The 26,895-nt window shown below is 41.8% G+C and overlaps 1 protein-coding gene across 4 annotated transcripts in view; it reads right to left on the bottom strand.

Annotated features, from left to right (window-relative positions):
- The window catches only part of RAPGEF5 (Rap guanine nucleotide exchange factor 5), a 231,250-nt gene that overhangs the window by 87,637 nt on the left and 116,718 nt on the right, over positions 1-26,895 (bottom strand). For 3 of the 4 annotated variants that reach the window (XM_057730812.1, XM_057730810.1, XM_057730811.1), the window contains exons 8-9: positions 19,624-19,691; positions 9,424-9,549 (exon numbers count right to left, since the gene is read on the bottom strand). In XM_057730812.1, coding sequence (XP_057586795.1) covers positions 9,424-9,549; positions 19,624-19,691 — 194 coding nt within the window. Of the gene's footprint in view, positions 1-9,423; positions 9,550-18,274; positions 18,405-19,623; positions 19,692-26,895 lie in introns of those variants that run through there. The other variant, XM_057730813.1, reaches the window with a different exon arrangement.

Here is a 26,895-nt window from a genome sequence, read left to right as displayed (position 1 = left end):
ACAGGCTCAAAATTTTACCTGGACACCTTCCACCCACCCCCACCTGGGAGGTCACTAAGATATACTTCTGTGACTCATTAGGTTTTCATGAGCTTCCTTAGAGACCCCACCCCCAGGGCCACTTCCTGCCCATCTTAACTGTCTTCTCATCACCGCTGTCCACTCCCTCTCTGTGTTCTTAGATCCTGAGAAGCCCCTGGTCCTTTATTCTGACTCCGCTCACCTCAATTATGCCCAGCCATCCCGCCAACCTGAACAAAGAGGACACCTCGCAGGCTTTGTTAAAATTGTTGAGCCTTGTTCACTTAATTATGTACAAATGTACAATAAATGAACAGACAGGCCATATCTTATTTCTCCATTTTTTTTTAATACAGGAGGCAAAGACTGGAAAAGAAAAAGAAAAAAAAAAACAAAAACAAAAAACACAAAAACCTATCCCAGGTAAACCTCTGTGTGACAGCATTAACTTCTACAGACCCAAACAACAAGTCTTTTTTTTTTGCTTCAGTAATAGAGTGGGTGATTTTTTAAAAATTAAAGACAAATTTTTATGTAACGACAAATAAGAACATGGTCATGTTTTAAATAAAATATGGGTATTTAACATGATTTATTAGAAAAATATGTACTGTACATTTGCCCACAGTCTGTTATGTTCTGTTAGGATATTTTCAGCCATCCTCTATTTTTGCTATCTTAAAACAACATTTAGGGCTGCTGGATGCCAGATGGAATTTTTCCTTTCCACCCACTCCCCACTGCAAAAGGAAAAAAAGGTTCTCTGCATCCCGCATGGAAATCTTTTATAAATTTCTTTTCCTCATCTTTACCAACTGAAGTATCTGAATCTCTCAGAAATCACCACACTCTGACTGAATCAACATGTGGCAAATATCATGCAGCAGAGTGAGTACATTTAATGTGAACATACATGCCTGCTGGGTGTTAATTAACAGAAAGTACTCACATTACATGCAAGTTCAAAATTCATTTCTACAAAAGCAGGACTGAATCAAAGTCAACTTTTTAAAGAAAAATGATGATGTAGTATATTTTAACAAGTAAGAGTCAAGCTATAATTGGACATTCTGTCTCCATAGCAAAGCTTTAATGTTTATGCTGGTTACTGTTCCATGTAGCAAAACCAAGAGAGGACTGTGAGGAAAGGAGAGTCAGAAAGCTTGGAAAGGAGTGAGTGTGACCCATTCTTTGCTGGCAAACCCATTCCCACACTGTAGCAGTGGAATCTCACAAATTCAGATCTAATCATCTTTCTTTTTCTTGTTTAAAGTCTTCACAGCAGCTCCATATCACTCTTAGCACACCATCTGTGGCTCAGCCTGTACGTAAGGGCTTGCATCCTCTGGCCCTCGTGCCTCTCCCGCTGGCCCTGCCTGCTGCCCCCACCCCCTGGTTCCAGCCACGTGGTTCTGCCTGTAGAGCTGCAGCATCCTCTCTCTGCATCAGGCCCTTCCTGTCCTCACACATGTTCTCGCCTCTGCCTGGAATGCCCGTCCTTCCTCCCTTCTCCTAGTAGCTCTTCTGACTCTTCAGATTCTTTCTCTTCCTCGGGGACACATGCTTGCCTCCCTAGACTGGCTGAGCTCCCTGTAACAAGCTTCCACAGTGCCCTGGAACTGAGTGTGCAGGTAACTGTGAGCTCAGCCTCTGAATTTCTTACAGTGTTGTCTCCCCAAAAGCAGTGATGTATCAGGACGTCTTTGGGGAGTCAATGTACGTTGACGCACAATGTACGTTGGTACCTATGTCTCCATATTCCTTAATGTCTCTGTGTTCTACTTCTCCAAGCCTCCGTGGTACATAGTTGTCATAAAGTACTGTCCATCTGTCTGTGCAGGACTGTCCATCTGTCTGTACATCTTCTACCTTTTTGTGTTACAGCACCCATTATAAATTCACATGAAACCAAACCACCAAAGATTTCTAGTGTTATCTGATCAGATAACAATCTACAAGGTGTTAATATTGCTATATTAATGCAGAACAGGCCTTGATAGGGGTAGAGAAAAAAAGAATATAAGGTTGCCAGGGGTCCAGAGTGAAGTACACCACTGAGAGGACCAAAAGTCAAAGAAAAATAACCTATTTTTCATTATTTCACCTTAATGATTTCTCAGGCATACTAAAGATGATACGGTTATTTTAATTTTACAAGTAGAACAACTTAATAAACCTGGGGAGCAGCAGCTGTACCACAGAGAATCCAAGATCCGTTGAGAACATGACTGATAAATCAAACCAACTGAGCTAGTATCCATTTTCTTAATTGGGCCTTTAAAAGATAAACTTGAATATTTTCAGAAAAATAAATGAATATGATAATCACAAGTTCCTCTCTGCTTAAAATGTTAAAAACGGAAATTAATATTTTAAAAATGTTGCGACTTGCAATGGGCTTCTTGTGAGAACCTAAAATTCCAGCTAACGGGCAGACGGCTCGACCAGACAGTGGGAGCGCATCCCTGCCGTCCACCGGCTGGCTGCCTGGCTGCCCTGTTTCTAGAAGACAAGAAACAAAACAAAACAGCAGCAGAATTTAAAGTGAGCCGAACTTGTAAACCTTGCTTTTGAAGAAGGAGAAGAACTTCTTATTGGATTGCTGCAACTGTGAATAGATTTACCAGAAGTATTTCCCTCTCCCTGAAAGTCTACCAAATTATTTAAGCACTTCATGAAATACTGTCTTGAATGGTTCACTTGTATTCACTGTGTGAATTTTTTCTCGAGCTAGACGGTAAACTTCTTGGAGGCAAGACCTATCTTCTATCACTTTCATGGTTACTCTGTGACCAAATTATCCTGATTAAAAATGAACTAAAACAACTCACTCAAGGCAGCCCATTTCCTCTAAAAAAGGTGTGTACATTAGTACCAAACCGACACAAAGTCAGGATTTTGTCATTAAGAAAAATAACATGGTTCCTACACAGAATTTCTCAGCAGTGGGCACCTTAATATATTATGACTTGCCTATTACACTTGAATTCTGGCTTTGACACTAAGCAATAACGTTATAACATTCTATTTGTCTTTAAACAGTTTCTTCGTTAAACTAAATGACTGGTGAACTTCAAATAATGCCATGATTGCTCTTAATTTTCCCCACCTGGATGTATAATGCAAGTTTGAATACAGAAAAATAAAACCATTTCCTTTTAGTATTTCATATAGAGTATAAAGAGGGCTTTCACTTTATATTAAGCTTTTTTTTTTTAAGCAATAGACCAAAGGAAATGCAGAGACCAACTTTCAGTGTGTGAAATAAGAGTGGCAGTAGCCAGAATACCCCAATCCACTTCTGCCCTAGCAATCCACAACCAGCCAACCCTTTGACGCAAGCAGGAGTCCAGGATGAGGTGGCAGGAAACAGGGGAAAGGAAATTCCGGTTGAAGTTGAGAGATAGGGACCCTACCCTGGCAGCAGTCTACGCCAAGATTCAGCTGCAGAATGTGTAAAACCCCCTTCCCACCCATATTTCATGAGTGAATTGGAAAAGGGGAAGGAAGTAGGGTGGGTCCCCAGACTTAACAAAGGAACTAAAGAAAGCGGGGAGGGGAGAGGGAGGGATACAGACAGGGTCCCTGGGGAAAGCATCGCTTAGCGCGGCTTTCCCGCGCATTTTATACACCTTCATTTCTGCAGTTTGGAAATTAGGAAGTCAAGTTTAGGAGCTGCTTGTTGGTATTCCTACTCTACAAGTTAATACACTGCAAAGCATAAACGACATTTCAGGAAAAGCCGAGTTTCAGTGTTCTGGTAAACCGTGCAGTGGTACACCAGAAACAGCGCCCACGTCTAGGTTTATATTTTAACCCTGCTATTTCACAGATACTAAATGTAAGCAGTTTAGACACTTAAAAACATTAAGTTAGGACTCAAAATGAGCTAGTACCTTAGCACTCCCTTTTCTTTTTCCCTTCCCAAACTTAACCACCAGCACTCCTTCAACATGGAACCGCTCTACCTTTCCCCCGGGGCTGGCATCCTGGTCCCGCTTTCTCAGGACTATCGTGATTTTTGTCATCTGGGCTTCCTGTCTCCTATCAGGCCTCCCTCCGGGTGATGACAGCTGAGAGAAGCTGCGACCCAGGGGCAGTCAGACTTGAGTTCACACTTAGCCCAGCTCTGCCTAATCACGCACCAGCCTCAGCTTTCTGACCCATCACGCTGAAATAATATCATTTACCTCACAGAAGGGCCCCCTCATCCTCCTTTTGTATGAAAACTAACAAAGCAAGTCAACGGCTCTTCATTATTTCTAGAATGAAGTGAAACATCTCAGCTCTCAAAATCCTCCACAGTCTGGTCCCAGTCTTGTTTCTCACTAACTCTTCCTTCTCCTGAATCCTTGTCACTACCTCCTGTGCCGCCCCCCCAACTTGGTACCCTGGTGACAGAGAATGGTTTCCATTTTCAAAAAATACCTTGTATTTTTAGATTTTTATTTCTGTGCATTTTCTAATGCTATCCTTTCTGCCGGGAATGCTTTTCTTCAGTTTGGAATGCGTAAATCAAACTTAAAACCTACTTTAAGGTCCACATCAAACTCTACCTCTGCCGTGAGAAAGAAGTCTGTTTCCCCAGGTGTAGCTTCTTCCTCTGATGCCCGAGTCTCTCTCTGGGGGTTATCACCCCTGCCCCCTTAGTACTGCTGTTATTTGTGTCCATATCTTTTCTCCACAACTTGACTATACTCCCTCAGGTAGCAACCACCATAGTTATTCTGGATCCCCTACAACATCAGCTTTAATAAAGGTGTGTTGAATGAATAAGTGACCAAGAGTATTCTAGAATAACAGTATAGAAACACCAACACAGGGGCTTCCCTGGTGGCACAGTGGTTAAGAATCCACCTGCCAGTGCAGGGGACACAGGTTCAAGCCCTGGTCCAGGAAGATCCTGCATGCTGCAGAGCAGCTAAGCCTGTGTGCCACAACTCCCGCGCCTATGCTCTAGAGCCCGCGAGCCACAAGTCTAGAGCCCGCGAGCCACAACTAATGAACCCTGCGTGCCGAGAGCCTGTGCTCTGCAACAAGAGGCCACCACAATAAGAAGGCTGTGCACTGCAATGAAGAGTAGCCCCTGCTCTCCGCAATTATAGCAAGCCTGCGCACAGCAACAAAAACCCAATGCAGGCAATAAATAAAAAATAATAAAATAAATGAAAAAATAAACTAATTAATTAAAAAACAAAGAAACACCAACTCAGATTTTGAGTCAGGAGAGCATCTCTAAAATCCCAGTTAGTTCTGATGGAGGCAACCCATCATTGCAGTCAACACCAAAGCTTTGGCCAAATAATTCAGTTCATTTTGAGGTTACCAGAGATTCTCTGTGCTTAAAGTATTGTCCAAGTATCTGGGTCTCAGAAGAAGTAGTCTCCAGACTGTTAGCCAGAAACCCCGCCTAACAATTTGTTAATGAGATAGACATGGTGTGCGGTGGCATATACCTCGGACACCTGAAACACACGGCAGGACAACGAAACAAGGTAAATGTCTGTGTAGCTTTTTGGCAAAGGTGACCAAGCATTTTGGTGATAAACAGAACTTTCTCACGTCTCTACCAGGAAACCGTAATACAAATTCAAAAATCGCTTAGTATAAATTAGCACACACATCCCCCATTATCGGTCATCAAATTCTGCCAATTTAACCCTCTAAATGACTCGACATCTATTGCCTTCTCGTCTCCCAGAGCTGCCACCCTGGTGCAGGCTTACATGTCTCACCTGACTCACAACAATAGCTTTCTAAAGGTTCTCTCCAACACCTCCCTCTAGCCCACTCAATGTTTCCTCTAAAGCAACACCAGAGAGATCTTACAAAGACCACATCTGATTATGGCACTTCCCTTCTTTGATGGCTTTCCTTTGCCAGAAAGGCAAGTCTAAACTCCTTAGGGTGGATTGCCAGGTCTTTCACAACTGAATTCTAGCCTCCCGTACAGCCCACCCCACCCCAACTCATTTCCCAAGAATTGCCCAGGGCTCAACTCACGCACCTCCCCGCTGGTCCCTCTGCCTTAAATGCTCTCCCCTGCCCTGCCCGTCTATGAGAACTAGGCATCCATCAAGGTCAAGCTCAAAAGCCCCCATTTGGTAACACAGGCCCCTTCCTCTATGAGTATAATCATAGAATTAAGACTAGAAAATACAATGCCTTCGTAAGAGTCAATTTCTTTAAAGAAATTAATGACCAAACATTAACCTCACTCTCATAATGTTTACAAGAAATATCCATTTCTGTCCCCCTTAAAATTCTCACAACATTTTCAACACTTAGGAATGAGTGCTGGCTAGTTTTGCCTACAGCTTGTTCATATAAAATAGGAAAACTAGGTGCTTCCTGAGAAACTTGTGATAATTATACATTTAACTTTTTTTTTTTCATTTCAGAAACACCTTGGCAAAAGCACAGAGTCAAGTGTTTCTCTAATTGCATCCCTTTATAATCATGGCATTTACCAGTTTAAGAAGATATTAGATATGCCCACTCAGAATTCTCGAAGCCCCTTCAATTTGTAAGAAGATGTACCAGTAACAAAAGCTTTATTCTGTCAAATTCATGTCTGTCTCTATGCAGCAGTACCTCAAAGGAACTTTCCCATTTGGGCACGCATGTACAAAAGGGGATGTGGCATTCTAAGACTGGAGAAGCAAAGTCGTTTCGTGAGAAGGATGACTCAGCCGGCGACTGGGGTTCTCACTCAAGTCTCACCACTGTCCACTTACAGAATTCTGGCGCAGCCGTGGTAGGTGAGGTCGTGGAAGCACTTGAGAGTCACAAGAGAAAGGAAATCTGCATGTAACTCTAGGGTTTGGTCATTTCTGTTATTGTTACAAGAATAGGAAACGGCAGAACTAGGGTTACATTAAGGAAACTGCAGTTTCCTCTGTATATTCTGTGTGTTGTCACTGAGTTTTCAAGAACAAGAACAGATGACTGCTATTGAAAAGAAAGCGAGGGCAGGAAACATGCAAATGCTGCAACCATCGCATGGACGCTGTGAGTTCAGTGGGCAGGCAAAGGTATTTATATATCAAATGCTTAAGGCAGAAAAGAGTGAAAGAAGCTACCAGATGATTTTCACTCCTAATAAATTATTGTAAAAAGTGGAAGCACCTAGTACCAAATACTCCATTTGGTGGCGTGCTATGGAAGTCTCAGCCTTGAGGGTTGACCAGTTCAGCTGGTGTCGCCCTGCAGCAGGGAGACCACAGACTGGCTAAGCTCAACTTTGTCACTAAGGAAAAAAGATCCTTAATATTCACCTTTCCTGACTTTCAGCTTCAGTAGGAAAAGTCTACACAGAAAGGGCCATCATTCCAATGTTTGTTTACATAACATCTTTCCTCTCAGAAACGTACACACTTCAGAGCTGTTGTTGCATCAATATTATGACATTCATGCAAGGAGTAAAAAACTTTAGGGTTCTTTTTCACAATCTTACAATGAAGATTTAAAGTGAATAGCGAGTATACAACCATAAGCAGTGCTGCAAACCTTCCACCACTAAATTTCCGTCTCATAGTAAAAAGCCTTACAATTAATGGCAGCAAGTTCAAACTTCTGTTACTGTGTATTTGGAGGGTATTATATTCTCATGAGCTGTAATTATTATATTCTGGATTCAACTCATAAGGCAAAGGCAACACAAGTTTCTTTTTAATAAGCATAAAGCTATCTTGTGGCCTAAGGCTGATGATTTCTAACCTTCGTGAAGTGGTACTCTATCCACTACTGGTTTGATTTTAAAACATCTCGCCCTCCCCTCAGGTTGTCACTGATCCACTGAATCGAATATGCAATCCGTTGTAAAATATGTCATCCATTTTAAGGACCTCTAGGAAAGAAAAATGCTCCCAGTTAAACTAGGACATGTTTTCATGTCATCAACTGTTAAGCCTCACCCTGATTTCAGAGATGCCAAAATGTGGGGGGACGTGCACCCTGAAATCGATAAAATGTAGTACATGAAAACTACTGCTCTTCTAATTAAAATGAATCAAAAGGAATATTGTTTTGAGAAATTTAGAACATGCACCAGGATATTCAAGTATTCTAATAGTGCAGAGAAGTTAGGAGTTACTCTTTGATATACATGCAGTCAACCTTCAGGGTGTTTTTAACAATTCAAACAAGTCCCTTAACTTTTCAGTAATGCCTACTGAAGTGAAGGCTCCCGAGATCTCCACTCGCACTTAAAGCCAATGGTCACCTCTGAGATAACTGGGATCAGAAGGCTTTGGAACTGCCTAATTATTCTTCCCCTCGAGACACTGATGGTAATGACGACGCCTTGTTAGCGACGTGTTACGTTATCAAACTAAACAGCCTGCCGTTCTAGGACATCTCCCCTCCCCTCCAGCTCAGTAAATCCCTGACATTTGTATTGATGGCCTTGGCGCAGAAAAAGCACCAAGCATTTTTTCCCCCTTGGAAACGGCTGAAAATAAAATTCCAAGGAAAAATTAAAGTCAGAGAAAAGACATGTTCATAAACACTGAGGAATTTTCCCCTTCATGAGCAATCCTGGAGAGCTCAGCGCTGAGGGTGAAGCCTTACAAACAACAACAAAAAGTCAACAGACAACAATGTAAAGCAGAAGAAAGTGGTCCCATTGTCTCCCCAGCGTGACCGGCAGCGTTCTCAGCTCTAAGGCTCAATCTGAATAACTGCTTTCAGGAGAACAGAGCAGAGCGTCCCTTTCCTCCAGTTTAACTACATTCAAACAATATAACTCTTGTTGGAACACAAACGTTCAAAAGATACTGGGAAAACTCCCTTCTGACTCTCCCACTTGGTGCCAGCATCTAGAATCTGTTCTTCTGTTTGTATCTGTTTCTTGTGACTCAGGATACATTTGTTTCATAAGTAGATTCACTCCCTGTGCTAAACATGAAAGTACATGGGGATGTTCTTTGGAAACTCATATGCCACAAACTATCTGATAGGCTGAAAGTCCCCAAGTCAAACCTGAACGCCATCAACTAGACATGCATTCATATTTGCTTCCCTGCATTCGTATATTGCTCAATAATTTACTTCCGTGAAGAGAACTCTTACAAAGCCGGTGTCAGAAACCGCTGGCTTAGAAAATTATAGTAGTTGTCAGTTTTTACTAAGAAGCATGCTTTTGGAGGAAAAAAAAATCCAAACCTAAAGAATCTGAAATAATATATATGTATAAATACAGCTGGTTCACTTTGCTGTACCTCAAAAACGGACACAACAGTGTAAAGCAATTATAGTCCAATAAAGAGCTTTAAAAAAATAAAATAAAATAAAATAAAATAAAATAAAACAAAATAAAACACCTTCCTTCAAACATATAAGCAGGCAGGAACATTTTCCACCCCTTCAAAGCTGTACCCCCAAGAGGAAAAAAGGGCTTACGTGTTCAGACTTCTCCTGTTCTTTTTTGTCCGTCTGCAAAAATTGACAGTTTTCCCTTGCCAGCTTCTGGACCAGTTCAATTCGCCCAATATCATCTCTCTCCTGAAGTTTGCACATCACCCCGGCCTTAAGAGTTGGAGAAAAAGCGAAGATATACTTAAATCCGCAGTCCCAGGACATGACACCACTGCAAAGTTCACCTTATAATAAACTCATCTTCTCCGTTGCCTGGATTAAAGCATTGTCTTGGTAAAAGATTTTGCTTTGCCAAAATTGAAACTGTATTGTCTTAACCTAGGAATGCCGCACCCAAAGACTTAAAGTGGAGATCACTTCTCAGTCTACTTTAGGAGAGTGAAAGGCAGAGCAGACTAAATCATTTGCTACTAAAGGGTGCTCCTAATATGCCACTATTTGTTCCTGACAGCCTGTTTCCTGTTACATAAGCCCAGCAAGAGGTTAAAAACTCATGGGAAAGTTAGCCAGGAACTACTCTGGCAGTAAGGGTGAAGTGATAGAATACTAAAAATAACAGTACATAACCTCCTAATTCCTTAGCTCCACCAGCTCCTTCCATGTACAAACACACAGTTCACAAGAAGATCACAAGATAATTCTTTTTTTTTTCCATAACTGGAAAGTTACTATGGGGCATGATTAGTAAAATAGCTCCAGTGTTGCAGGAAACATGGTGGAAAGGTTATTAAAATGAACTGCAAAAAGAAAGCTTAAAATTTCACCAGGGTTTAGAAATGGTCCACAAAGCATCATATCTTTCATTACACCCAAGTACCAAATAATAATAATATGAAGGAGGAGAATTAGGACTTTCATTAGAAAAAAAATGTTCATTATAACACACAGATTATGAACTGCTTCTGCTCAAATTCCTTCAAAAATGGTTCACACTGACATAGCAGGACACGATCTAAAAAGAAATCTGAAGTTACTCTTGGCAGGAACAGCCAAAACTATCAAATCTTTGTTTTACCCTGTACAATCTATAGCATTTGGGCTCAGCAACATGACCAGATATGGAGAAGGGGACAGCAAGTGATCACAGCTTCAGGGTCTTAACAGTTTGTACTAAAGATACACATTTTGTTGAGTGGGCATCAGAAAAACGGAACCGTCCACGCAAAGCAATGACTAAGTATTTACTCCTAAAGGCAAGGACATCTCCTTATCTAGCAGTTTTCCCAACAAATAGGAAGGAAATAAACAAATTACTGAAGTGGCCCAGATCAGATTCCCATGGAACAGCAAGTGGAATTCCTCCACCAAAGTCAGAGATTTATGTTTACAGCAACCTTCACAAATGGTCTTCCAGCTCGTCTCCAAGGTTTCCTTAGACAAGGATCTCAGTTTATCAGCCTGTGCAGTGCTGGAGAGCCGGAGTTATTGGAAAGTCCCTTATCACGCTGGACAAAATTCTGAAACCACTGACCTTCAACCCATGAGTACTACTATTGCCTTTAAAGCAACTGAAAAGTACATCTATTTTTGTATCCAACATGACAACCTTCCAAATATTTAAATACCGATATTTATGATATCCTCCTTTTTGTACTCCTCATGTATATTACCCTAGCTCCCTATTTTATTCATTCATTCATGCAGTCAGTCGTCAGTCACTCACTCAACTGATTTCATTTGAACCACCATGTGCCAAGTTCTAGGGATACAGTGGTGAACAACAAAAAAAAAGTCCCACATGTCATGGAGCTTATACTCAATAAGGAATGTGGATTCCACAACATACAGATACGAAGTATCAGAGTAGTGAGTAGTGATGACAGTGCTTTGAGGAGGTGGGAGTGAAAAACTGTATCCAGTGAAGCTGAAACATCAAATAAGAGGAGTTCAAAATAACGGACACCGAATTTAACAAAAGTAATCAGTGACTTTGAATATAACTTTTTTTGAGAAAAAAAAGTGGTAGTGGGAAGAAAGCCTTATTTGCATGGGTTTAACAGAGAATGTGAGACAACTCTTTTGAGAAGTTTTATTACAAGAAATGGGGCACTGGCTAGAGTGATGTCGCAGGAAGTTTTGCTTGTTTGTGTAAAGTAAGAGATACTCCAGTGCATTTATCTTTATTAGAAATCATCCAGTATAGAGGCAAACTTGATGACAGAGGCAAGAGAAGGGGCATTTTTAGGAGAAACGTCCTTGAGTAGGAAAGAGCATAGAGACCTACTCTTAGAAACAAGAATAGGAGTATTTCACTCACTGTAAGAGGAGGGGAGGTGGAGTACAGGGGTGAACATGCAGGTAGGTGGGCATTTCTGGTATGCCCTGTGGAAATTCTTTTCTGACACCTCTATTGCAGAAATAAGAAGTCAGGTGATTAGCCAAGAGTAAGGACGAGAAGATACTGGAAGTATAAGAAAAGAAGGCATGGAACGGTCATTTCAGATCTAAGGTTTGGCAAACTTTTTTGTGAAGTGCCAGAATGTAAATATTCTAGGCTTCGTGGGGCATGTGATCTCTGGTGCAACTATCCAAGGGTGTAGTTTTAGCACAAAAGCAGCAAGAGACAGTATGTAAATGAACGAGCATGGTTGCATTCCAATAACACTTTGTTTACAAAAACAGGCAGTAGGCTGTGGTTTCTCAGCTCCTGATCTGAGAGAAGAGGAAACTGGACAAGGAAAGTAGAATCAGATGGCCAAGCATTAGTAAGGGCCCACTTGATTTTGTTTTTAGAACCTCTTACAAACATCCTAGCCACCCTCCTTGGGGCATATTGGTTTGTCAGGATTTTAATGGAGCCCATAACCTGAGATAATGCTAAACACATGGGTCAATCTTGAAGATGCTCTTTAAATCAATACCTGAGAGTCAAAGAGGATCAGCAGTGTTAAGGATCCTCCTTTAAACTAAGAAGGCAAGAATATTAATCAGGGAAATTTCTACACAAAAACGATCAAGATTCTTTAAATGTTTTGACACTCAAGGGAATGTTTCTGTTATCTAGAAAATTCACTTACGTTGACCAACTAGGATTTCTTCTCTCTCCATCCACGTCATTCTCACGGTGTTTAATATACTGTCTGGCTAGAGGAGAGAGGCTGTTAATGACCCTGCTAGGTCTGGACCTGCTCCGTGGCTGCCTATTCAGGAGTGTGATGGATTGGTCCGCGTCTCTCTCTGCTCCCCAGCGGGGCAGCCCTGTGTAATAGAGGGCACGTGTGGGATGGGGCCAGGCAGGGGTGGCACACAGGAGGAGAGCACCGGGAGCTACCTAAGTCAGCAAGTGAGAATAAGCCTGTCACCGCTTCTCACCAGCACAAGCTCCAAAGTAGCCGGGTTAAGCTTCCATCAACTCCAATCTGGAGAGAGTTTTTCCTTCTGTCTGTGGGTGCTATATGTATTCTTAAAAAACAACTGATAATAGCATCAGCAACAAAACGGTAGGACTAAGTAGAGGAAATTTAAGAGACCTTGACTATTTTTTTCGGTTTCTGTGTGAACAAGAGTTTTTTGCTTAGCATCCTAAAAGATTTCCTCTTTCTCGAGGAAATACATTTTTATTAGAATCAGATAACTTGGGTTTACAAGTTATGTATTTTCAACACAAAATGCCTTACTTTAAAAAATGGGCTTCAGATTGACTTAATTATTTCATATTTATAATTAAATCATCTCATAATTTTAAAAAGGAATATTGCTATCTTGATTTTCTGGTTTCTGCATAATTTCTAGACGCATTTTCACATGATAATCAATTCTATAGCACTCCTCACATATAACAATCAAAAAAGGCTTTCAAGGAGGGTTATGAAAGCTTCTTCATTCCCTAGAGAGCTTTAAGCCCACTGAGATGCCCATATATCCTAGATAGTTTTATAAGACAGTCCTCTTTGGAAATACCATGCTAAACCAGATGTTCTCTGGGGGGTTCCTTTCACAGCTCTGTAATTTAATGATTTAATTCAAAAAAGCCATGAATTTATTAATATATTTGGAGAGCTTTGTTATGGCAGCAGAAGCAAGATAACTAACAGCCCTTGATCTAGACTTTCACATTCCTGGACTACTTAATTTATCTATGTGAAATTAATTATAAACAGTTTATCTAACTTGGCTAGGCCAGAAAAAAAATAAAAGATTAATGTGTAACCGTCAGAAGAGTTATTTAAGAGCCTTATTTCAAGGTCTGCTTTGAAAAAAAAAATCTCTGTAATGCATAATTAAAGCTATTCATATAATTTTCAGTATTTGATAAGAGAAATGTTATGAATGTAAATGAAAAGTCTGTTTCCTTTATAAATGGAGTCATAAAAATGTTCAGTCCATTCTCAGTGGTGAAATGAAACTTGGACAGAATTCCCTTAGGAAAAGCTACAAGAATGATAAATGAACAACCTTTATGACATAAGGTGAAAGAGCACAGTTCTATGTAATGAAGCATTTTCTGTATTTTTATAAAATGCCATGCAAAAACCACTATCAAGGGCAGGAAAACCAGGATGAAGGAGTCCACCTTTCACAAAAGCACTTTTGTAATGACAGAATGCTTTTCAATACTGATTCAGGGTATTCGGGTAAATCTGTATTGATTACCACATAATAGATTCATGTATTTGAAAATTAAATCTTGAATAGAAATTCATAAAAAAGTTTTTTGGTACTTTAAACAGAAAGTCCAAATGACAGAAGAAAACACTGATGGACCGAGATGCTACATTACATTACTAAATTATACGCACCTATTTCCAAAACAGAAAATAGAATTCTTTCCAGGAAAATTCAGAAGATAATTCATAATAAATGAATAATAAAAAATAACCTCATTTTATTGTTCCTTTTCTCAAATTTCTTCAGAGAAGTTAAACTATGACACATTTCTTACTGGTTGGAATAGAAAAATACACCCTTTGTTAACCGGGGAAAGGATCAGGAAAAGGACATACAGTGAAACGTACATGCGATAGAAAGTGTGATGGTAAAGGCAGGTTTACTATGTCCAGGGCATCACTGGGACAGGCCTCAAACACCATGCTGGGGCATCACAGCTCCTTAGAGAATATCCAGTGACCCCTGGTCCCTCACTGTACAGGTGAGGCAATGCAAGTTCAGAGAGGGCCGTTGCTCTGGTCCTCCTCCCTTGTGCAATTACTTGTGTTAATACACCACACTGGTCACACAGACCCACCCTCCATAAACACTGTGTGACACTGTGTCCTGCCAAAGTGTGCCGGGAGCGGGGAAGGAGGCAGAAACCGTAGCTACATGGAATTTATTACTGTTGTTTCCCTCAGATACTTTTTTTGGTTTGTTTTCTTATATAATAATCTTTAAATTTTTTTTATTAATTTTATTTATTTATTTGCTGCTTTGGGTCTTCGTTGCTGCACGGGCTTTCTCTAGTTGCGGCGAGCGGGGGCTACTCTTCTTTGCGGTGCGCGAGCTTCTTGTTGTGGTGGCTTCTCTTGTGCAGCAGAGACTCTGGGCGCATGGGCTTCAGTAGTTGTGGCACATGGGCTCGATAGTTGTGGCTCGCAGGCTCTAGAGTGCAGGCTCAGTAGCTGTGGGGCACGGGCTTAGTTTGCTCCATGGCACGTGGGATCCCTCTTGCCCAGGGATCAAACCCATGTCCCCTGCATTGGCAGGTGGATTCTTAACCACTGTGCCACCTGGGAAGCCATCCCTCAGATACTTTCTTAATCTATTATACTTACATAATTATCTCTGCTGATGAAACTAAATACATTACATATTTTCACACTCGATGAAGTAAGGGTTCATTCATTACATATATTTAATTTCATGAACTTTCAGACTAGAGTACAGAGGTCACCAATATTTTATCTCGTTTTGACCTGAGAGAAATTACAACTCAGATCTATAGACATTATTGATCATTTTTCTAAGCAGAGCAGCAAAGATAAAGTGGTTTAGAAAAAGAGAGAATAAGTAAATTTAATAAATTCTAACACAAAGGATTTAAAAGGGTCATCTGTTTTCTATGATAGCTATCACAACCTTAAATAAGAGCTTTCTTCAGTCTTTGTTTTTTTCTTTTTTGAAGAAAATCACAAGTTGCTGATAAAACAATCATGAACTATGTGGCAACCAATTTGTATAATTAACAGTTATTATCACTTAATATTAAAATGATTGATTCCAATGGGGGAATAGGAGATGAAATAATTACTGGATCCAGCGGTCAATGGCCACCTGAACCAAAGCAAGAATTTCCAAAGTTCAACATGTTATAAATTGCTCATTAGAACCCTTAAACCAGAACCTGCAAAAACTCTATACATTTCGATAAAGATTCTTTAATCCTTTAAAGTCCTGTGTAAAGAGTTCTAACGAGTGAAGGGCCTAGAATGTTTTCTGTAAGTGCAGATACCATAAGGGTAGACAGAGTGACACTGTAGCCCACTCCTGTTAGATACCGTAAATATTCAGATCAAAAAGCAGCGTGAAAACAGTCAGAAGCATGATGATAACTCCAGGTGGCGTGCATTTTTAACTCCTTATTGCGTGCCACGCACTGGCCTAACTGCGTCACATATATTCATTTGATCTTCAAAATAATTGTCTCCATTTTACAGGTGTCAGAAAGGCAGTTTAGCCTAGTGGTCAAAAGCAAGGATGTCGGAGCCAGACTACCTTGGTTGGATTCCCATCCCCACCACTTAGCAGCTCATCTGTGAAGTGGTGGTAATTATATCTGCCTCATAGGGTTTGTTGTGAGGTTTAAATATGTTAATAAAAGCAAAGAGCTTAGAAGAGTGCGTTTGAAGTGTTGTCCAAGTGTTAACTCTCAGTACTGTTACAGAAGACGAATATGGGGTGCCAGAGAGCAGAGTAACTTGCCCAAGCTTGCTGTGACAGAGCCAGGCAAAGTCCCCGGGCAGCCTGGCCTGGGAAGCGGCACATGTAACCTCACGGATGCTACCTGACAGTCACTGAAGCTCTTCTATGTGCCAGGGTGGCAGGCATCTTTTATGTTGCTTCATTTCAACCTCATGACAACTTTATAACATCCCTACTTTACAAAGATGAAAACCAAGCATGCTAGTAACTGCCTGACATGGTGGGGACGCTTTGGTGACAAAGCCACGGAGGCCACCCTACAGGAACTTAGTTTAGAGACACTAGAGAATTCACCTACAGGCACCAGCTATGAGCAAGAAGCTCTGGGATGTAAACCCCAGGCCACACGCTCCCTTCACTCTGCCTACACATCACTGCACGGAAACAGGGCGTTTCCTCGGAAAAGAAGAGATTTTCAGAGAGCAAAGGAAGAAAGGAACTAACATACAAGGAGAGAACTAGAGTTTTCTGGTAGGTGGCAAACCTGTGTACAACAAGGTCCATCCCTCTGGAGTTAGTGACTGGCTTAACCCTTTACACACCCAAAGTTTGCCACAGCCACGGGGCATTTTCCCCATAGTGACATATTTCATCATGTACGGGGAAGGAATAAGTTTGCAATTAACTTGTTTAAAATATACTCTGAGGACTTTCCTAGTGGTGCAGTGGTTAAGAGTCCGTCTGCCAATGCAGGGGACACAGGTTCAAGCCCTGATCCGGGAAGATCCCACATGTCGTGGAGCAACTAAGTCCGTGCGCCACAACTACTGTGCTCTAGAGCCCACGAGCCACAATTACTGAGCCCACACGCCTAGAGCCCGTGCTCCACGACAAGAGAAGCCACCATGCTGAGAAGCCTGCACACCAAAACGAAGAGAAGCCCCCGCTCACCACAACTAGAGAAAAGCTCTAGCGCAGCAATGAAGCCAAAAAAAAAAAAGAATACTCTGAAGACCGCAATAATGTGAAATACCATAAAGTCTGGCATATGGGTGCTCACTTAAGTATGTGTATATGCAACAAATATCAAATTAATAAATTTCTGTGGAAAGTGCACACGGGTATACACCCACGAGCACACACATACACTTATTTCTAATTCTGTCTGGATATCTGATGGTAAAACTCTGAAAGTTTTCTTTAAGCTCACCTTACACAACCTGAACCACTGGTGATCCTACCCAGAGCATCTGTACAGATGGACCTGCAGAATCAAACCAATAAGAGTGGCCCTTCTACTGCGGCGGCAGATCAAGCTTCCTGAGACACGTCAGAGGAAGTGACATGTGTCTAGGGTTATAACGCTCACAATCATGCATCCCAGGGGATTAACTCATGACTCTCCAACCTAAAGAGAATCTTCCTGACCTAATTATCAATTCACTGGTTTCAACTGGCTTCATGATTTCATTCCTCTCTACGCTCTGTACACATGCAGTGATGTCGCTGTTGCTGAAGAAAAATCACAAAATTTCATAGAGCAACGTCTATGCGTCCATTTGAGATACACAGAAGAATAAAATTGCATTAACACAGACTTCTGCCCACAGGATAAGTCCAAAATACATGAATAATAGCATTTTCAATTTAGAAACTAAATAATAAATAAAATGTCCCGCTAATAACTTAATGCTTGAATAAACCTTTGAGCAAACAACCCCTGCCCAGGTGTGCATGGGAGCCTGAAGCTGTAATTTCAGTCTGAGCCTGTGGATTGCAGCATTCTGAATATTACCGCAGCATGACAATTCCAAACAAGTCCTCATATGAACTTACTAGAACATGACAACCTGTGCGATCCTGCCTGAGAAAGCGAATGCGATTATTCTGACCAGAAGCCACAGGCTTACAACTTTAAAGGTAAAGTGAAAGGGGTCAAGCCAACTAAGAATATGTTTTCCTCCAGGCCTACCAAGGTATACCTAATGTACAAAAAGTCGCACACACAATGTATCCATTTTGATGAGTTTGGACCCGTGTGATACCAGGATACCATCACCCAATCCTGAGGGGCTACCTCCTCTGCAGGTCTTGCTAGTAGAACCAAGTGACACCCTGCACGTAGTAAGGGCTCACGCAGGCTTGTCTGCTTCCAGAGTTTTCTCCTTTTCCCCTGAGTGTAGCGTAGGTCTGATCCTTCTCCCTGGATGGATCAATCAATCCATGGCTCCAAACACACCATCATCAATTGTCACGTAATACACTCCCCTGGACCTGCTCCTTTCTCATTCTCACGTACGATAAAATCCAATGGTTTCATTATTCAACACACTTCTCTTTTTAATCCTCACAACTCTCCTATTGGGTAGGTTTAGAGATGAGTCATCTAAAACTCACAAGGGTTAACAAATTGGCTTGTGGTAACAAAGTGGCTAAGCATTTAGCCATGTCACACAAGGCTATGGCTGGGTGTCAGGAGGGTGGAACTCTGAGAAGTGGAGCTGAATTGTTCAGGACTTGCAAAAGAATGTCCTTATGCCATCTGTTCTGCTTCTCACCCTTCTGTCCCCATGAAGACTCTCTAAATGCTCTGCACTTGGGACTTCCCTGGTGGCTCAGTGGTTAAGAATCTGCCTGCCAATGTAGGGGACACGGGTTCGGTCCCTGCTCCAGGAAGATCCCACATGCCGAGAAGCAACTAAGCCCGTGCAGCACAACTACTGAGCCTGTGCTCTAGAGCCCACGAGCCACAACTACTGAAGCCTGCGAACCACAACTACTGAAGCCCGAGTGCCTAGAGCCCATGCACTGCAACGAAGAGTAGCCCTAGCTCAGCACAACTAGAGAAAGCTGACGTGCAACTAAGACCCAATGCAGCCAAAATTAAAAAATAAAATAAACGCTCTGCACTTACAGAAAGTTAAGAGTTGACAGCAGTAGGGTGCCCACAGTTTTTATGCTGTCATAGTATTTGGAGGTCAGTTGCTACTACAAGCATGTCTGTACCACGAGATGAATGCTGGGGGCGGGCACAGGAACCTTGCCAGGTGAGGCATCGCACTGATCTGTGTGGCCCTGTCCCAGCTGCCGTGCTGTCAGCCGGCTGAGGCTCTTCTGCCATCTCCAGCGGACAGTGTGCCCCAGGGTGGCCTCCCCGGTCCTTCACTTACTCTGCTTGCTCTCTCTGGGACGTGAAGGATGTCTCCGTATCTGTCCCTCCCCCATGAATCAAACTATAAACATGATGTGCAATTTAAGCCTTTCTTGTGAAATATCTCATCACAAATAAGTGCTGCATGCCCATAATATGACTACTGTACAGAACACCAAAGGTGAGACTGGTACCACCTGCAAACACCTGTGCTATCTCAGCACTCTCACCACAGAAGAAGGTATAAGGAGGGGCTGTCACACAACTTGTCACACCTGAGGGTCTGCAACACCTTCAGCCTCTGTCACAGCTACATGTGTGTCACTGTTTTCATCTTGTTCAACTGTTAGAGAGGAAAAAAAGGACAATATTAAACAAATGTAGCATCGTAAGAAAGTTGTTTCAGTTCATTTTCTTTTCAGATGGCAATTTGTCAGGAAAAAAAGGTTAGGTAGAGTCACAAAATGTAAATATCAAGCATTACTTTTTAAATTACTTGGATGAAAAGTTTAATTCATAGCACTGGGCATGTTTCACATACATTTATCTCATTTAAGTCAAGTCAGTGGCATTGGAGCAACCAGACCTCAATTTTCCTTACCACCTGAACACATCAAGACATCATCATGTCAGTTTCGTACTTCACCCGAGGGGGAGCTGGGGTAGAGATGAATGCTTCTATCCAGTTTATGTGAGAACATCATATTTTTTTTAATGTGATTTTTTGGCTAATAGTGTTATATAATGAAGGCAGCATGATTTTTTTTAATTGAAGTGTAGTTGATTTACAATGTTGTGTTAGTTTCAAGTGTACAGCAAAGTGATTCAGTTATACATATATATATTCTTTTTCAGATTATTTTCCATTACAGGTTATTACAAGATATTGAATATAACTCCCTGTACTATACAGTAGGATCCTGTTATTTATCTATTTTATATATAGTAGTGTGTATTTGCTAATCCCAAACTCCTAATTTATCCATCACCACCCCCCCTTTCCCCTTGGGTAACCATAAATTTGTTTTCTATGTCTGTGAGTCTGTTTCGGTTTTGTAAATAAGTTCATTTGTATCATTTTTTAGACTCTACATATAAGTGACATCATATGATATTTGTCTTTCTCTGACTTACTTCACTTAGCATGATAATCTCTAGGTCTGCCCATAGTGCTGTAAATGACATTATGTCATTCTTTTTTATTACTGAGTAGTATTCCACTGTATATATGCACCACATCTTCTTTATCCATTCATCTGTTGATGGACATTTAGGCTGCTTCCATGTCTTGGCTGTTGTAAACAGTGCTGCTATTAACATGTACCTTTTCGAATTACAGTTTTCTCTGGACATATGCACAGGAGTGGGATTGCTGGAGGAAGCAGGATATTTTATATTGGATTGAGCAGAGCATTGTTACCACAAAATTCCAAACTGTGGAGTGTCAAATCCACCTCTTCTCCTGTACTTCCCTAGCATCTTCCTATCCAAGTCCTGTCACCCTTTCTGCGCTGGTGCAATAACCTCCTACCACAAAGCCCCTGATAACAGCCTCTCCCTAATAAAATCTGGCTTGAGCACAACTGCTAAATAATCAGTCTCAAAAATATAACAACAGGGGCTTCCCTGGTGCCGCAGTGGTTAAGAATCCGCCTGCCAATGCAGGGGACACGGGTTCGATCCCTGGTCTGGGAAGATCCCACATGCTGAGGAGCAACTAAGCCCGTGTGCCACAGCTACTGAGCCTGCGCTCTAGAGCCCAAGAGTCACAACTACTGAGCCCTCGTGCCCAGAGCCCGTGCTCTGCAACAAGAGAAGCCACCGCAACGAGAGGCCTGTGCACCACAACGAAGAGTAGCCCCCACTCGTCACAACTAGAGAAAGCCCCATGCGCAGCAACAAAGACCCAACACAGCCAAAAATTTAAAAAAATAATTTAAAAAAAAAATGGGATTAAAGATCATAATAAGTGGGAAAATGACAGAAAACCAAAGTGGGGGGAGGTCACTGTGGAGAGGAGGCCGGGGGTGGTGCTTCTCTGAAAAACTGCTATTTGGGCTGAGACCCGGGGTTGAGATGGAGCCGCCATGGCGGGTGGGGGATCCGAGACAAGCCTGGAGAGAGCAGGGACCTCGGTCAGTTCAGGTCTTAGTCCAAGAACACGGTGGGGCACCAAGGAACTTTAAATCGGGAACTGCATGATGTGGCGTCTGTTTTCAAAAGTTCTTTTTCCCTGCGTTGTGGAGACTAGACTTAGGAGGAGCAAGACAGGAAGCACGGAGCCCAGTCAGGTGAGCGTGGCTGATCACCTGGCCTAGAGATAACCATGGCTCGGACCAGAGAAGCCGCAATGAGCTGAAGACACGTGGAGGATTTGAGTTTTGGAGTTCATCTGCCAATGAACTGAATATGAAAGGTAGGGGATTGTGGGGTGGAGGGTAGGGAGCACAGAGGTTAAGAATCCACCTGCCAATGCAGGGGACATGGGTTCGATCCCTGGTCCAGAATAAACAAACATTCTCTAGAGTCCGTGAGCCACAACTACTGATGTCCACACATCTAGAGCCTGTGCTCTGCAACAAGAGAAGCTGCCACAATGAGAAGTCTGCTTACTGCAATGAAGAGTTGACCCCGCTCGCCACAACTACAGAAAGCCTGCACGCAGCAGCAAAGACCCAACTCAGCCAATAAATAAAAAATAGTTAATTAATTATTTAAAAAAAGAAACCGTTCAGAAAAGAAAAAGTAAATCAGGATGATTCCTAAGTAGAATAAGGCATTGCTTGTACCCATTGTACCACTTACTCTTTCTGCCTTCTCCATCAAAAGGAGGCCCCAAACATAGCAACCTCACCAACAGTGAGGTCGCCCACTGTACTTTTGGATTCAGTTTGCACTGTTTTGTGTACTTTAAGTACTATGTTCTTTCCTCTTTATTTTTCAGAATATTATTTCATGTACCTTTTGCTTTTATATGCCTTTTATGCCCACAGCATGGCACTTACCGTGGCCCCCCACCTAAAATGCTGTGCACGCCGCATGAGCTCTGTAAAAATTAACCGAGATGAATAATTTCGCCCCAAGTGACCAAAACGGCACAACCAGACTACACCTACATATATAAGCTACATCTTTCGTAACCATTTATGAAAAAAGAGGGGAGGGAAAGTCTTGTGTTAAACTCCCTGGAAAACTAGGATAACCCCTACCAGCTGAGTATTTAAAGGCAAGGCAGGAACAGCAGAAGTGGGCAGAAGCTTTTCTTCCATTTTTAGCAAAAAGTTCCATTCACACTTGTGCAAAGAGGCTCCTCTGTTGCCACTGTTGCCCGATTAGGAGGAAATTTAAGAATAAAGAAAAACACTCATGTTTCCTCGGAAACACTAGAGACAAGAATGAAAAGGGCAAAACAGAACACAAAATAACATCTGAGATTCCACTTAAAAACTCAATAGCTGTAGAAATAAGTAAACTAACAAATAATATAAGAAGCCTTTCTTCATCCTGTAACAGGGAATTACGTTCCTGGAGGGCAGCTCAGTAATATACCTACAGGGGACAAAAACTTGCCCACATGTATAACCCACCATACCCTGGCACGTAATTTATGCTTGAAATTTTTGCTCTTTAAAGTTTTAGTTTTGGTGAAAATAAAGAAAATTAAATTTTGGAGTATTTTTGCCTATTACAGTCATGCTTTTGTTTTGAAAACAACAATGTTTGGGGATCTATGCATTTCTTTTTCTCACCTTATTATACTGCATCATACAACATGCAGGACAGCAAATAGCAATTTCATGATGAAGAGTTCACACTATTTTTTGAGATTTAGGCATAATTCTTAGTACACATAAATAGAACCAAAAGAAGAAGAGACTAGCAGAAAAGCATACTTGGGATAAAAATTCAGTCCTGGGACGTCCCTGGTGGTGCAGTGGTTAGGAATCCACCTGCTAATGCAGGGGACACAGGTTCAAGCCCTGGTCTGGGAAGATCCCACATGCCTCAGAGCAACTAAGCCCGTGTGCCACAACTACTGAGCCCGCATGCTGCAACTACTGAAGCCCAAGCACCTAGAGCCTGTGCTCCGCAACAAGACAAGCCACCATAAAGAGAAGCCCATGCACCACAATGAAGAGAAAGCCCGCACGCAGCAACGAAGACCCAATGCAGCCAAAAAATAAGTAAAAAACAAAAGCAAAAATAAAAAATAAATAAAATAAAAAGTAAAAATGCAGCCCTGCATCTCCAGCTTATCCTCAACAACAATGCTACATTTCTTATCACATACTTGAAGACCTCAAAATATGCTGCCCAGAGCTACACGCTGGTTAACAGAGCGAGGATTAGAAACACAAGTGAGTTAAAGGCACGTGGCAAAGGCCACTCCGCAGCTGCCTGCATTGTGGGTAAAGAAGACACACTCAAAGTTCTAGCAGACTCTTACCCTCAGCACCCTGATAACGGAAACAGTGCGGTCTCTTACAACACAGAACACTGTTTTAGTGGAAATACTGAAAAATGTGATTCCAAGAATGCGTTTTAGCCAGTGGGTCACATATACCACTTGGGAAAAAAATAACCTTATTGATCATAGCCTTCAGAGGATGTAGAATCACCCCATGATGTCTTGTGGATGACACAGTTAGCCACCTGAAAGGGACTGTCATCTCCACCCTTTAACGTGAAGATTAATGTCTAGGAATACGTAAGGGGACAGCTTCTCTCTTCGTGCCTTCTTATAATGTGGTTCATGTGGTAGGACAAGGAGGAAGCAGTTACTTGGATTCTTGAGCTGAGTTCTTTTATCTGATCAGAATAAGAATATGTGGGGGGAAATTTTCTTCTGCAAATATTGATTCTGGGACAGTTCCCTCCAGGGGCACACAGATACAGGAGTCACAGCTTCTGGGGCAGAGGGAGGCTCGAAGCCCCACTCTCTGCCAACACACACCATCTCCTTCTCTCTCAACACACAGAGTCCAAAAGCCAGAAAAGGCCTTTGAAAGCTTCCCGCAACAAAAGTCACAGCACAAGATGTGAAGCATATGCTCTGAATGGTAAGCGTGAGATCCCACAAGAGAACGAAGAATACATGTGGATTAATGAGCACTAATTCACATAAGAGTACTTAGTTTAATTGTATCTATTTGTAAATTAGCCAAGAGCAATTCAAGAGGCGTTCCTGGTGACAGCCTCCGAGGATGCCCGGGCTCACCTCCATGTCACTTTCTTGCTGCCTTGGGGACAACAGGTTCTCTCTCCCCACGACCTACTAGGATGGTTGCTAAGAAAATTTGCCTAATAACTCTGTTAATACTAAGTTATTTAAAGGGCACTGATGCTCTTTCAGAATGATGCTTACTTAATCTCAGATCAATTTTGTAAAGGTCAAAGCCAAACCAACATGGCATTAAACACAATGACTGTAACACACTAGGTGACTAGAGTTGTGAGCGTTCTTTAAAAATCAACCAACCTATTTTTTTTTTTTAATTTACAAACCAACCAAAAATCTTACTACAGACAGAAATTTAGTGTTTCAAGTCCCAACGTGATGAATCAGCAAATACAGTTAAGAAAAATAATTCATTGAGTACCTTGCCAAGAATTAAAGTTTTGGCAATAATGTCCTCTTTCACCTGTGTGGTATTTTTTACAGAGAGAAAGCTCTTTCATGAAGGGTCTCATCTGATGTTCAAACAACCTGAAGAGTTGCGCAAGTAAAATCATCTTCAATTTACAGATGAGGTGAAGGAACTTGTCCTGGTCCTCCCATATACAACGTATGTATCTGTGGCAGCTCAAGTCGCCCTCAGTCAAGGATGGAGCAGAATAGGCTGGTCAAACTACACATGTGCAAATCCATTCATGTGGCTCCTGACCAGGATTTCTTTTCATTTCTTTTAACAGAATACAGTGGAAAGAATAGGCAAAAAAAAATAAAAGTTAAAAGGCATTGCAACTAGTAGAGTTTTTTCACAAATGTGAATTAGGTCCGTGCCAGGTCAGGCTCTTGTGTGTGTCCTGTGGGTTGTGGACATAAAAATGTTAGGAAAACACGGAGGTGTTTCCAGGCCACGGGAGGCAGAACCCAGTTCCTCATTAACCAAATACCAGCTATTTTTTGGTACCATTCCTGGAGAAAGGTCACAATGTTTTTTTTAGGAGACCCCTCAACAAGACTCCACCCGCATCCACCAAGGAGTGCTTCCCCTGTGAGAGGGCATGGAAATGAGCTGCCGCGAGACACACTGATGGAGTACACTCACTTTAGTTACCAGCTACAACCACAAGTGCTTCCAAATGCTCAATCTCTTCTAACCTTTAAAAGGTAAGGGAGGGGACTGCCCTGGTAGCGCAGTGGTTAACAATCCATCTGTCAATGCAGGGGACACGGGTTCAAGCCCTGATCCGGAAAGATCCCACATGCCTTGGAGCAACTAAGCCTGTACACCACAGCTACTGAGCCTGTGCTCTAGAGTCCGTGAGCTATAACTACCGAGCCCACGTGCTGCAACTACTGATGCCCGTTCACCTAGAGCCTGTGCTGTGCAACAAGGGAAGCCACTACAATGAGAAGCCCATGCACTGCAACGAAGAGTAGCCCCTGCTCGCCACAACTAGAGAGAGCCCACACACAGCAACAAAGGCCCAACGCAGCCAATAAAATAAATAAATAAATAAATAATTTTTTTTTTTTAAAGTAAGGGAAAAAGCAGTTGCAAGCCTCACCTCATCACTATGTTTTTGTAGGAAAATTTGAAAAACAGTGGTTAGTATTCACCATTGAGTCATGTCAATAGAGTATTTTTATTATTTTTACTCATTGAAGTTTTGTATATTTTTCCAGTGTTATTGAAAAATAATTGATATACATCACTGTATAAGTAAACTTGCACGTGTACAGCCTGATGGTCTGATTTACGTATGTCGTAAAGCGATCACTACCATCAGTTCAGCTAACATCCATCTTCTCTTATAGACACAATAAAAAGAAAAAAGTTTTCTCATTGTGCTGAGAATTCTGAGGATCTACTGTCTTAACAACTTTCCTATGTACCACACAGCAGTGCTAGCGGTAGGCATCATATTGTCCATTACATCCCCAGTACTTAGTTATTTTACAACTGGACGTTTGTGTCTTTTGACCACCTTCCTCCATTTTCCCCTCCCTCAATGCTCTGCCTCTGGTAACTACAAGTCTGATGTCTTTTTCCTATGAGTTTGGTTTTTTTCTATATCCATTCATCCATCAATGGACACTTAGGCTGTTTCCACGTCTTGGACGTTATAAATAATGCTGCTATGAAAGGGGGTGCAGGTATCTTTTCAAGTTAGTGTTTTCATTTCCTTTGGATATATTCCCAGAAGTGGAATTGCTGGATCACATGGTAGTTCTATTTTTAATCTGTCGAGGATCCTCCATACTGTTTTCCATAGTGGCTGCACCAATTTACCACCCCCCCACGCCTCACTATTAGAATCTGGCCTAGTCAGTGCCCTTCGAACTTCACCTTGAAAGCTGACCAACAACCACTGTATCT

Source organism: Hippopotamus amphibius, chromosome 4 (assembly GCF_030028045.1).
Source record: "Hippopotamus amphibius kiboko isolate mHipAmp2 chromosome 4, mHipAmp2.hap2, whole genome shotgun sequence".
In the NCBI taxonomy this organism is placed as follows: Eukaryota; Metazoa; Chordata; class Mammalia; order Artiodactyla; family Hippopotamidae; genus Hippopotamus; species Hippopotamus amphibius.
The sequence above is the reverse complement of the archived record's forward strand: the minus strand, read 5'-3'. Positions and strand labels throughout refer to the sequence as shown.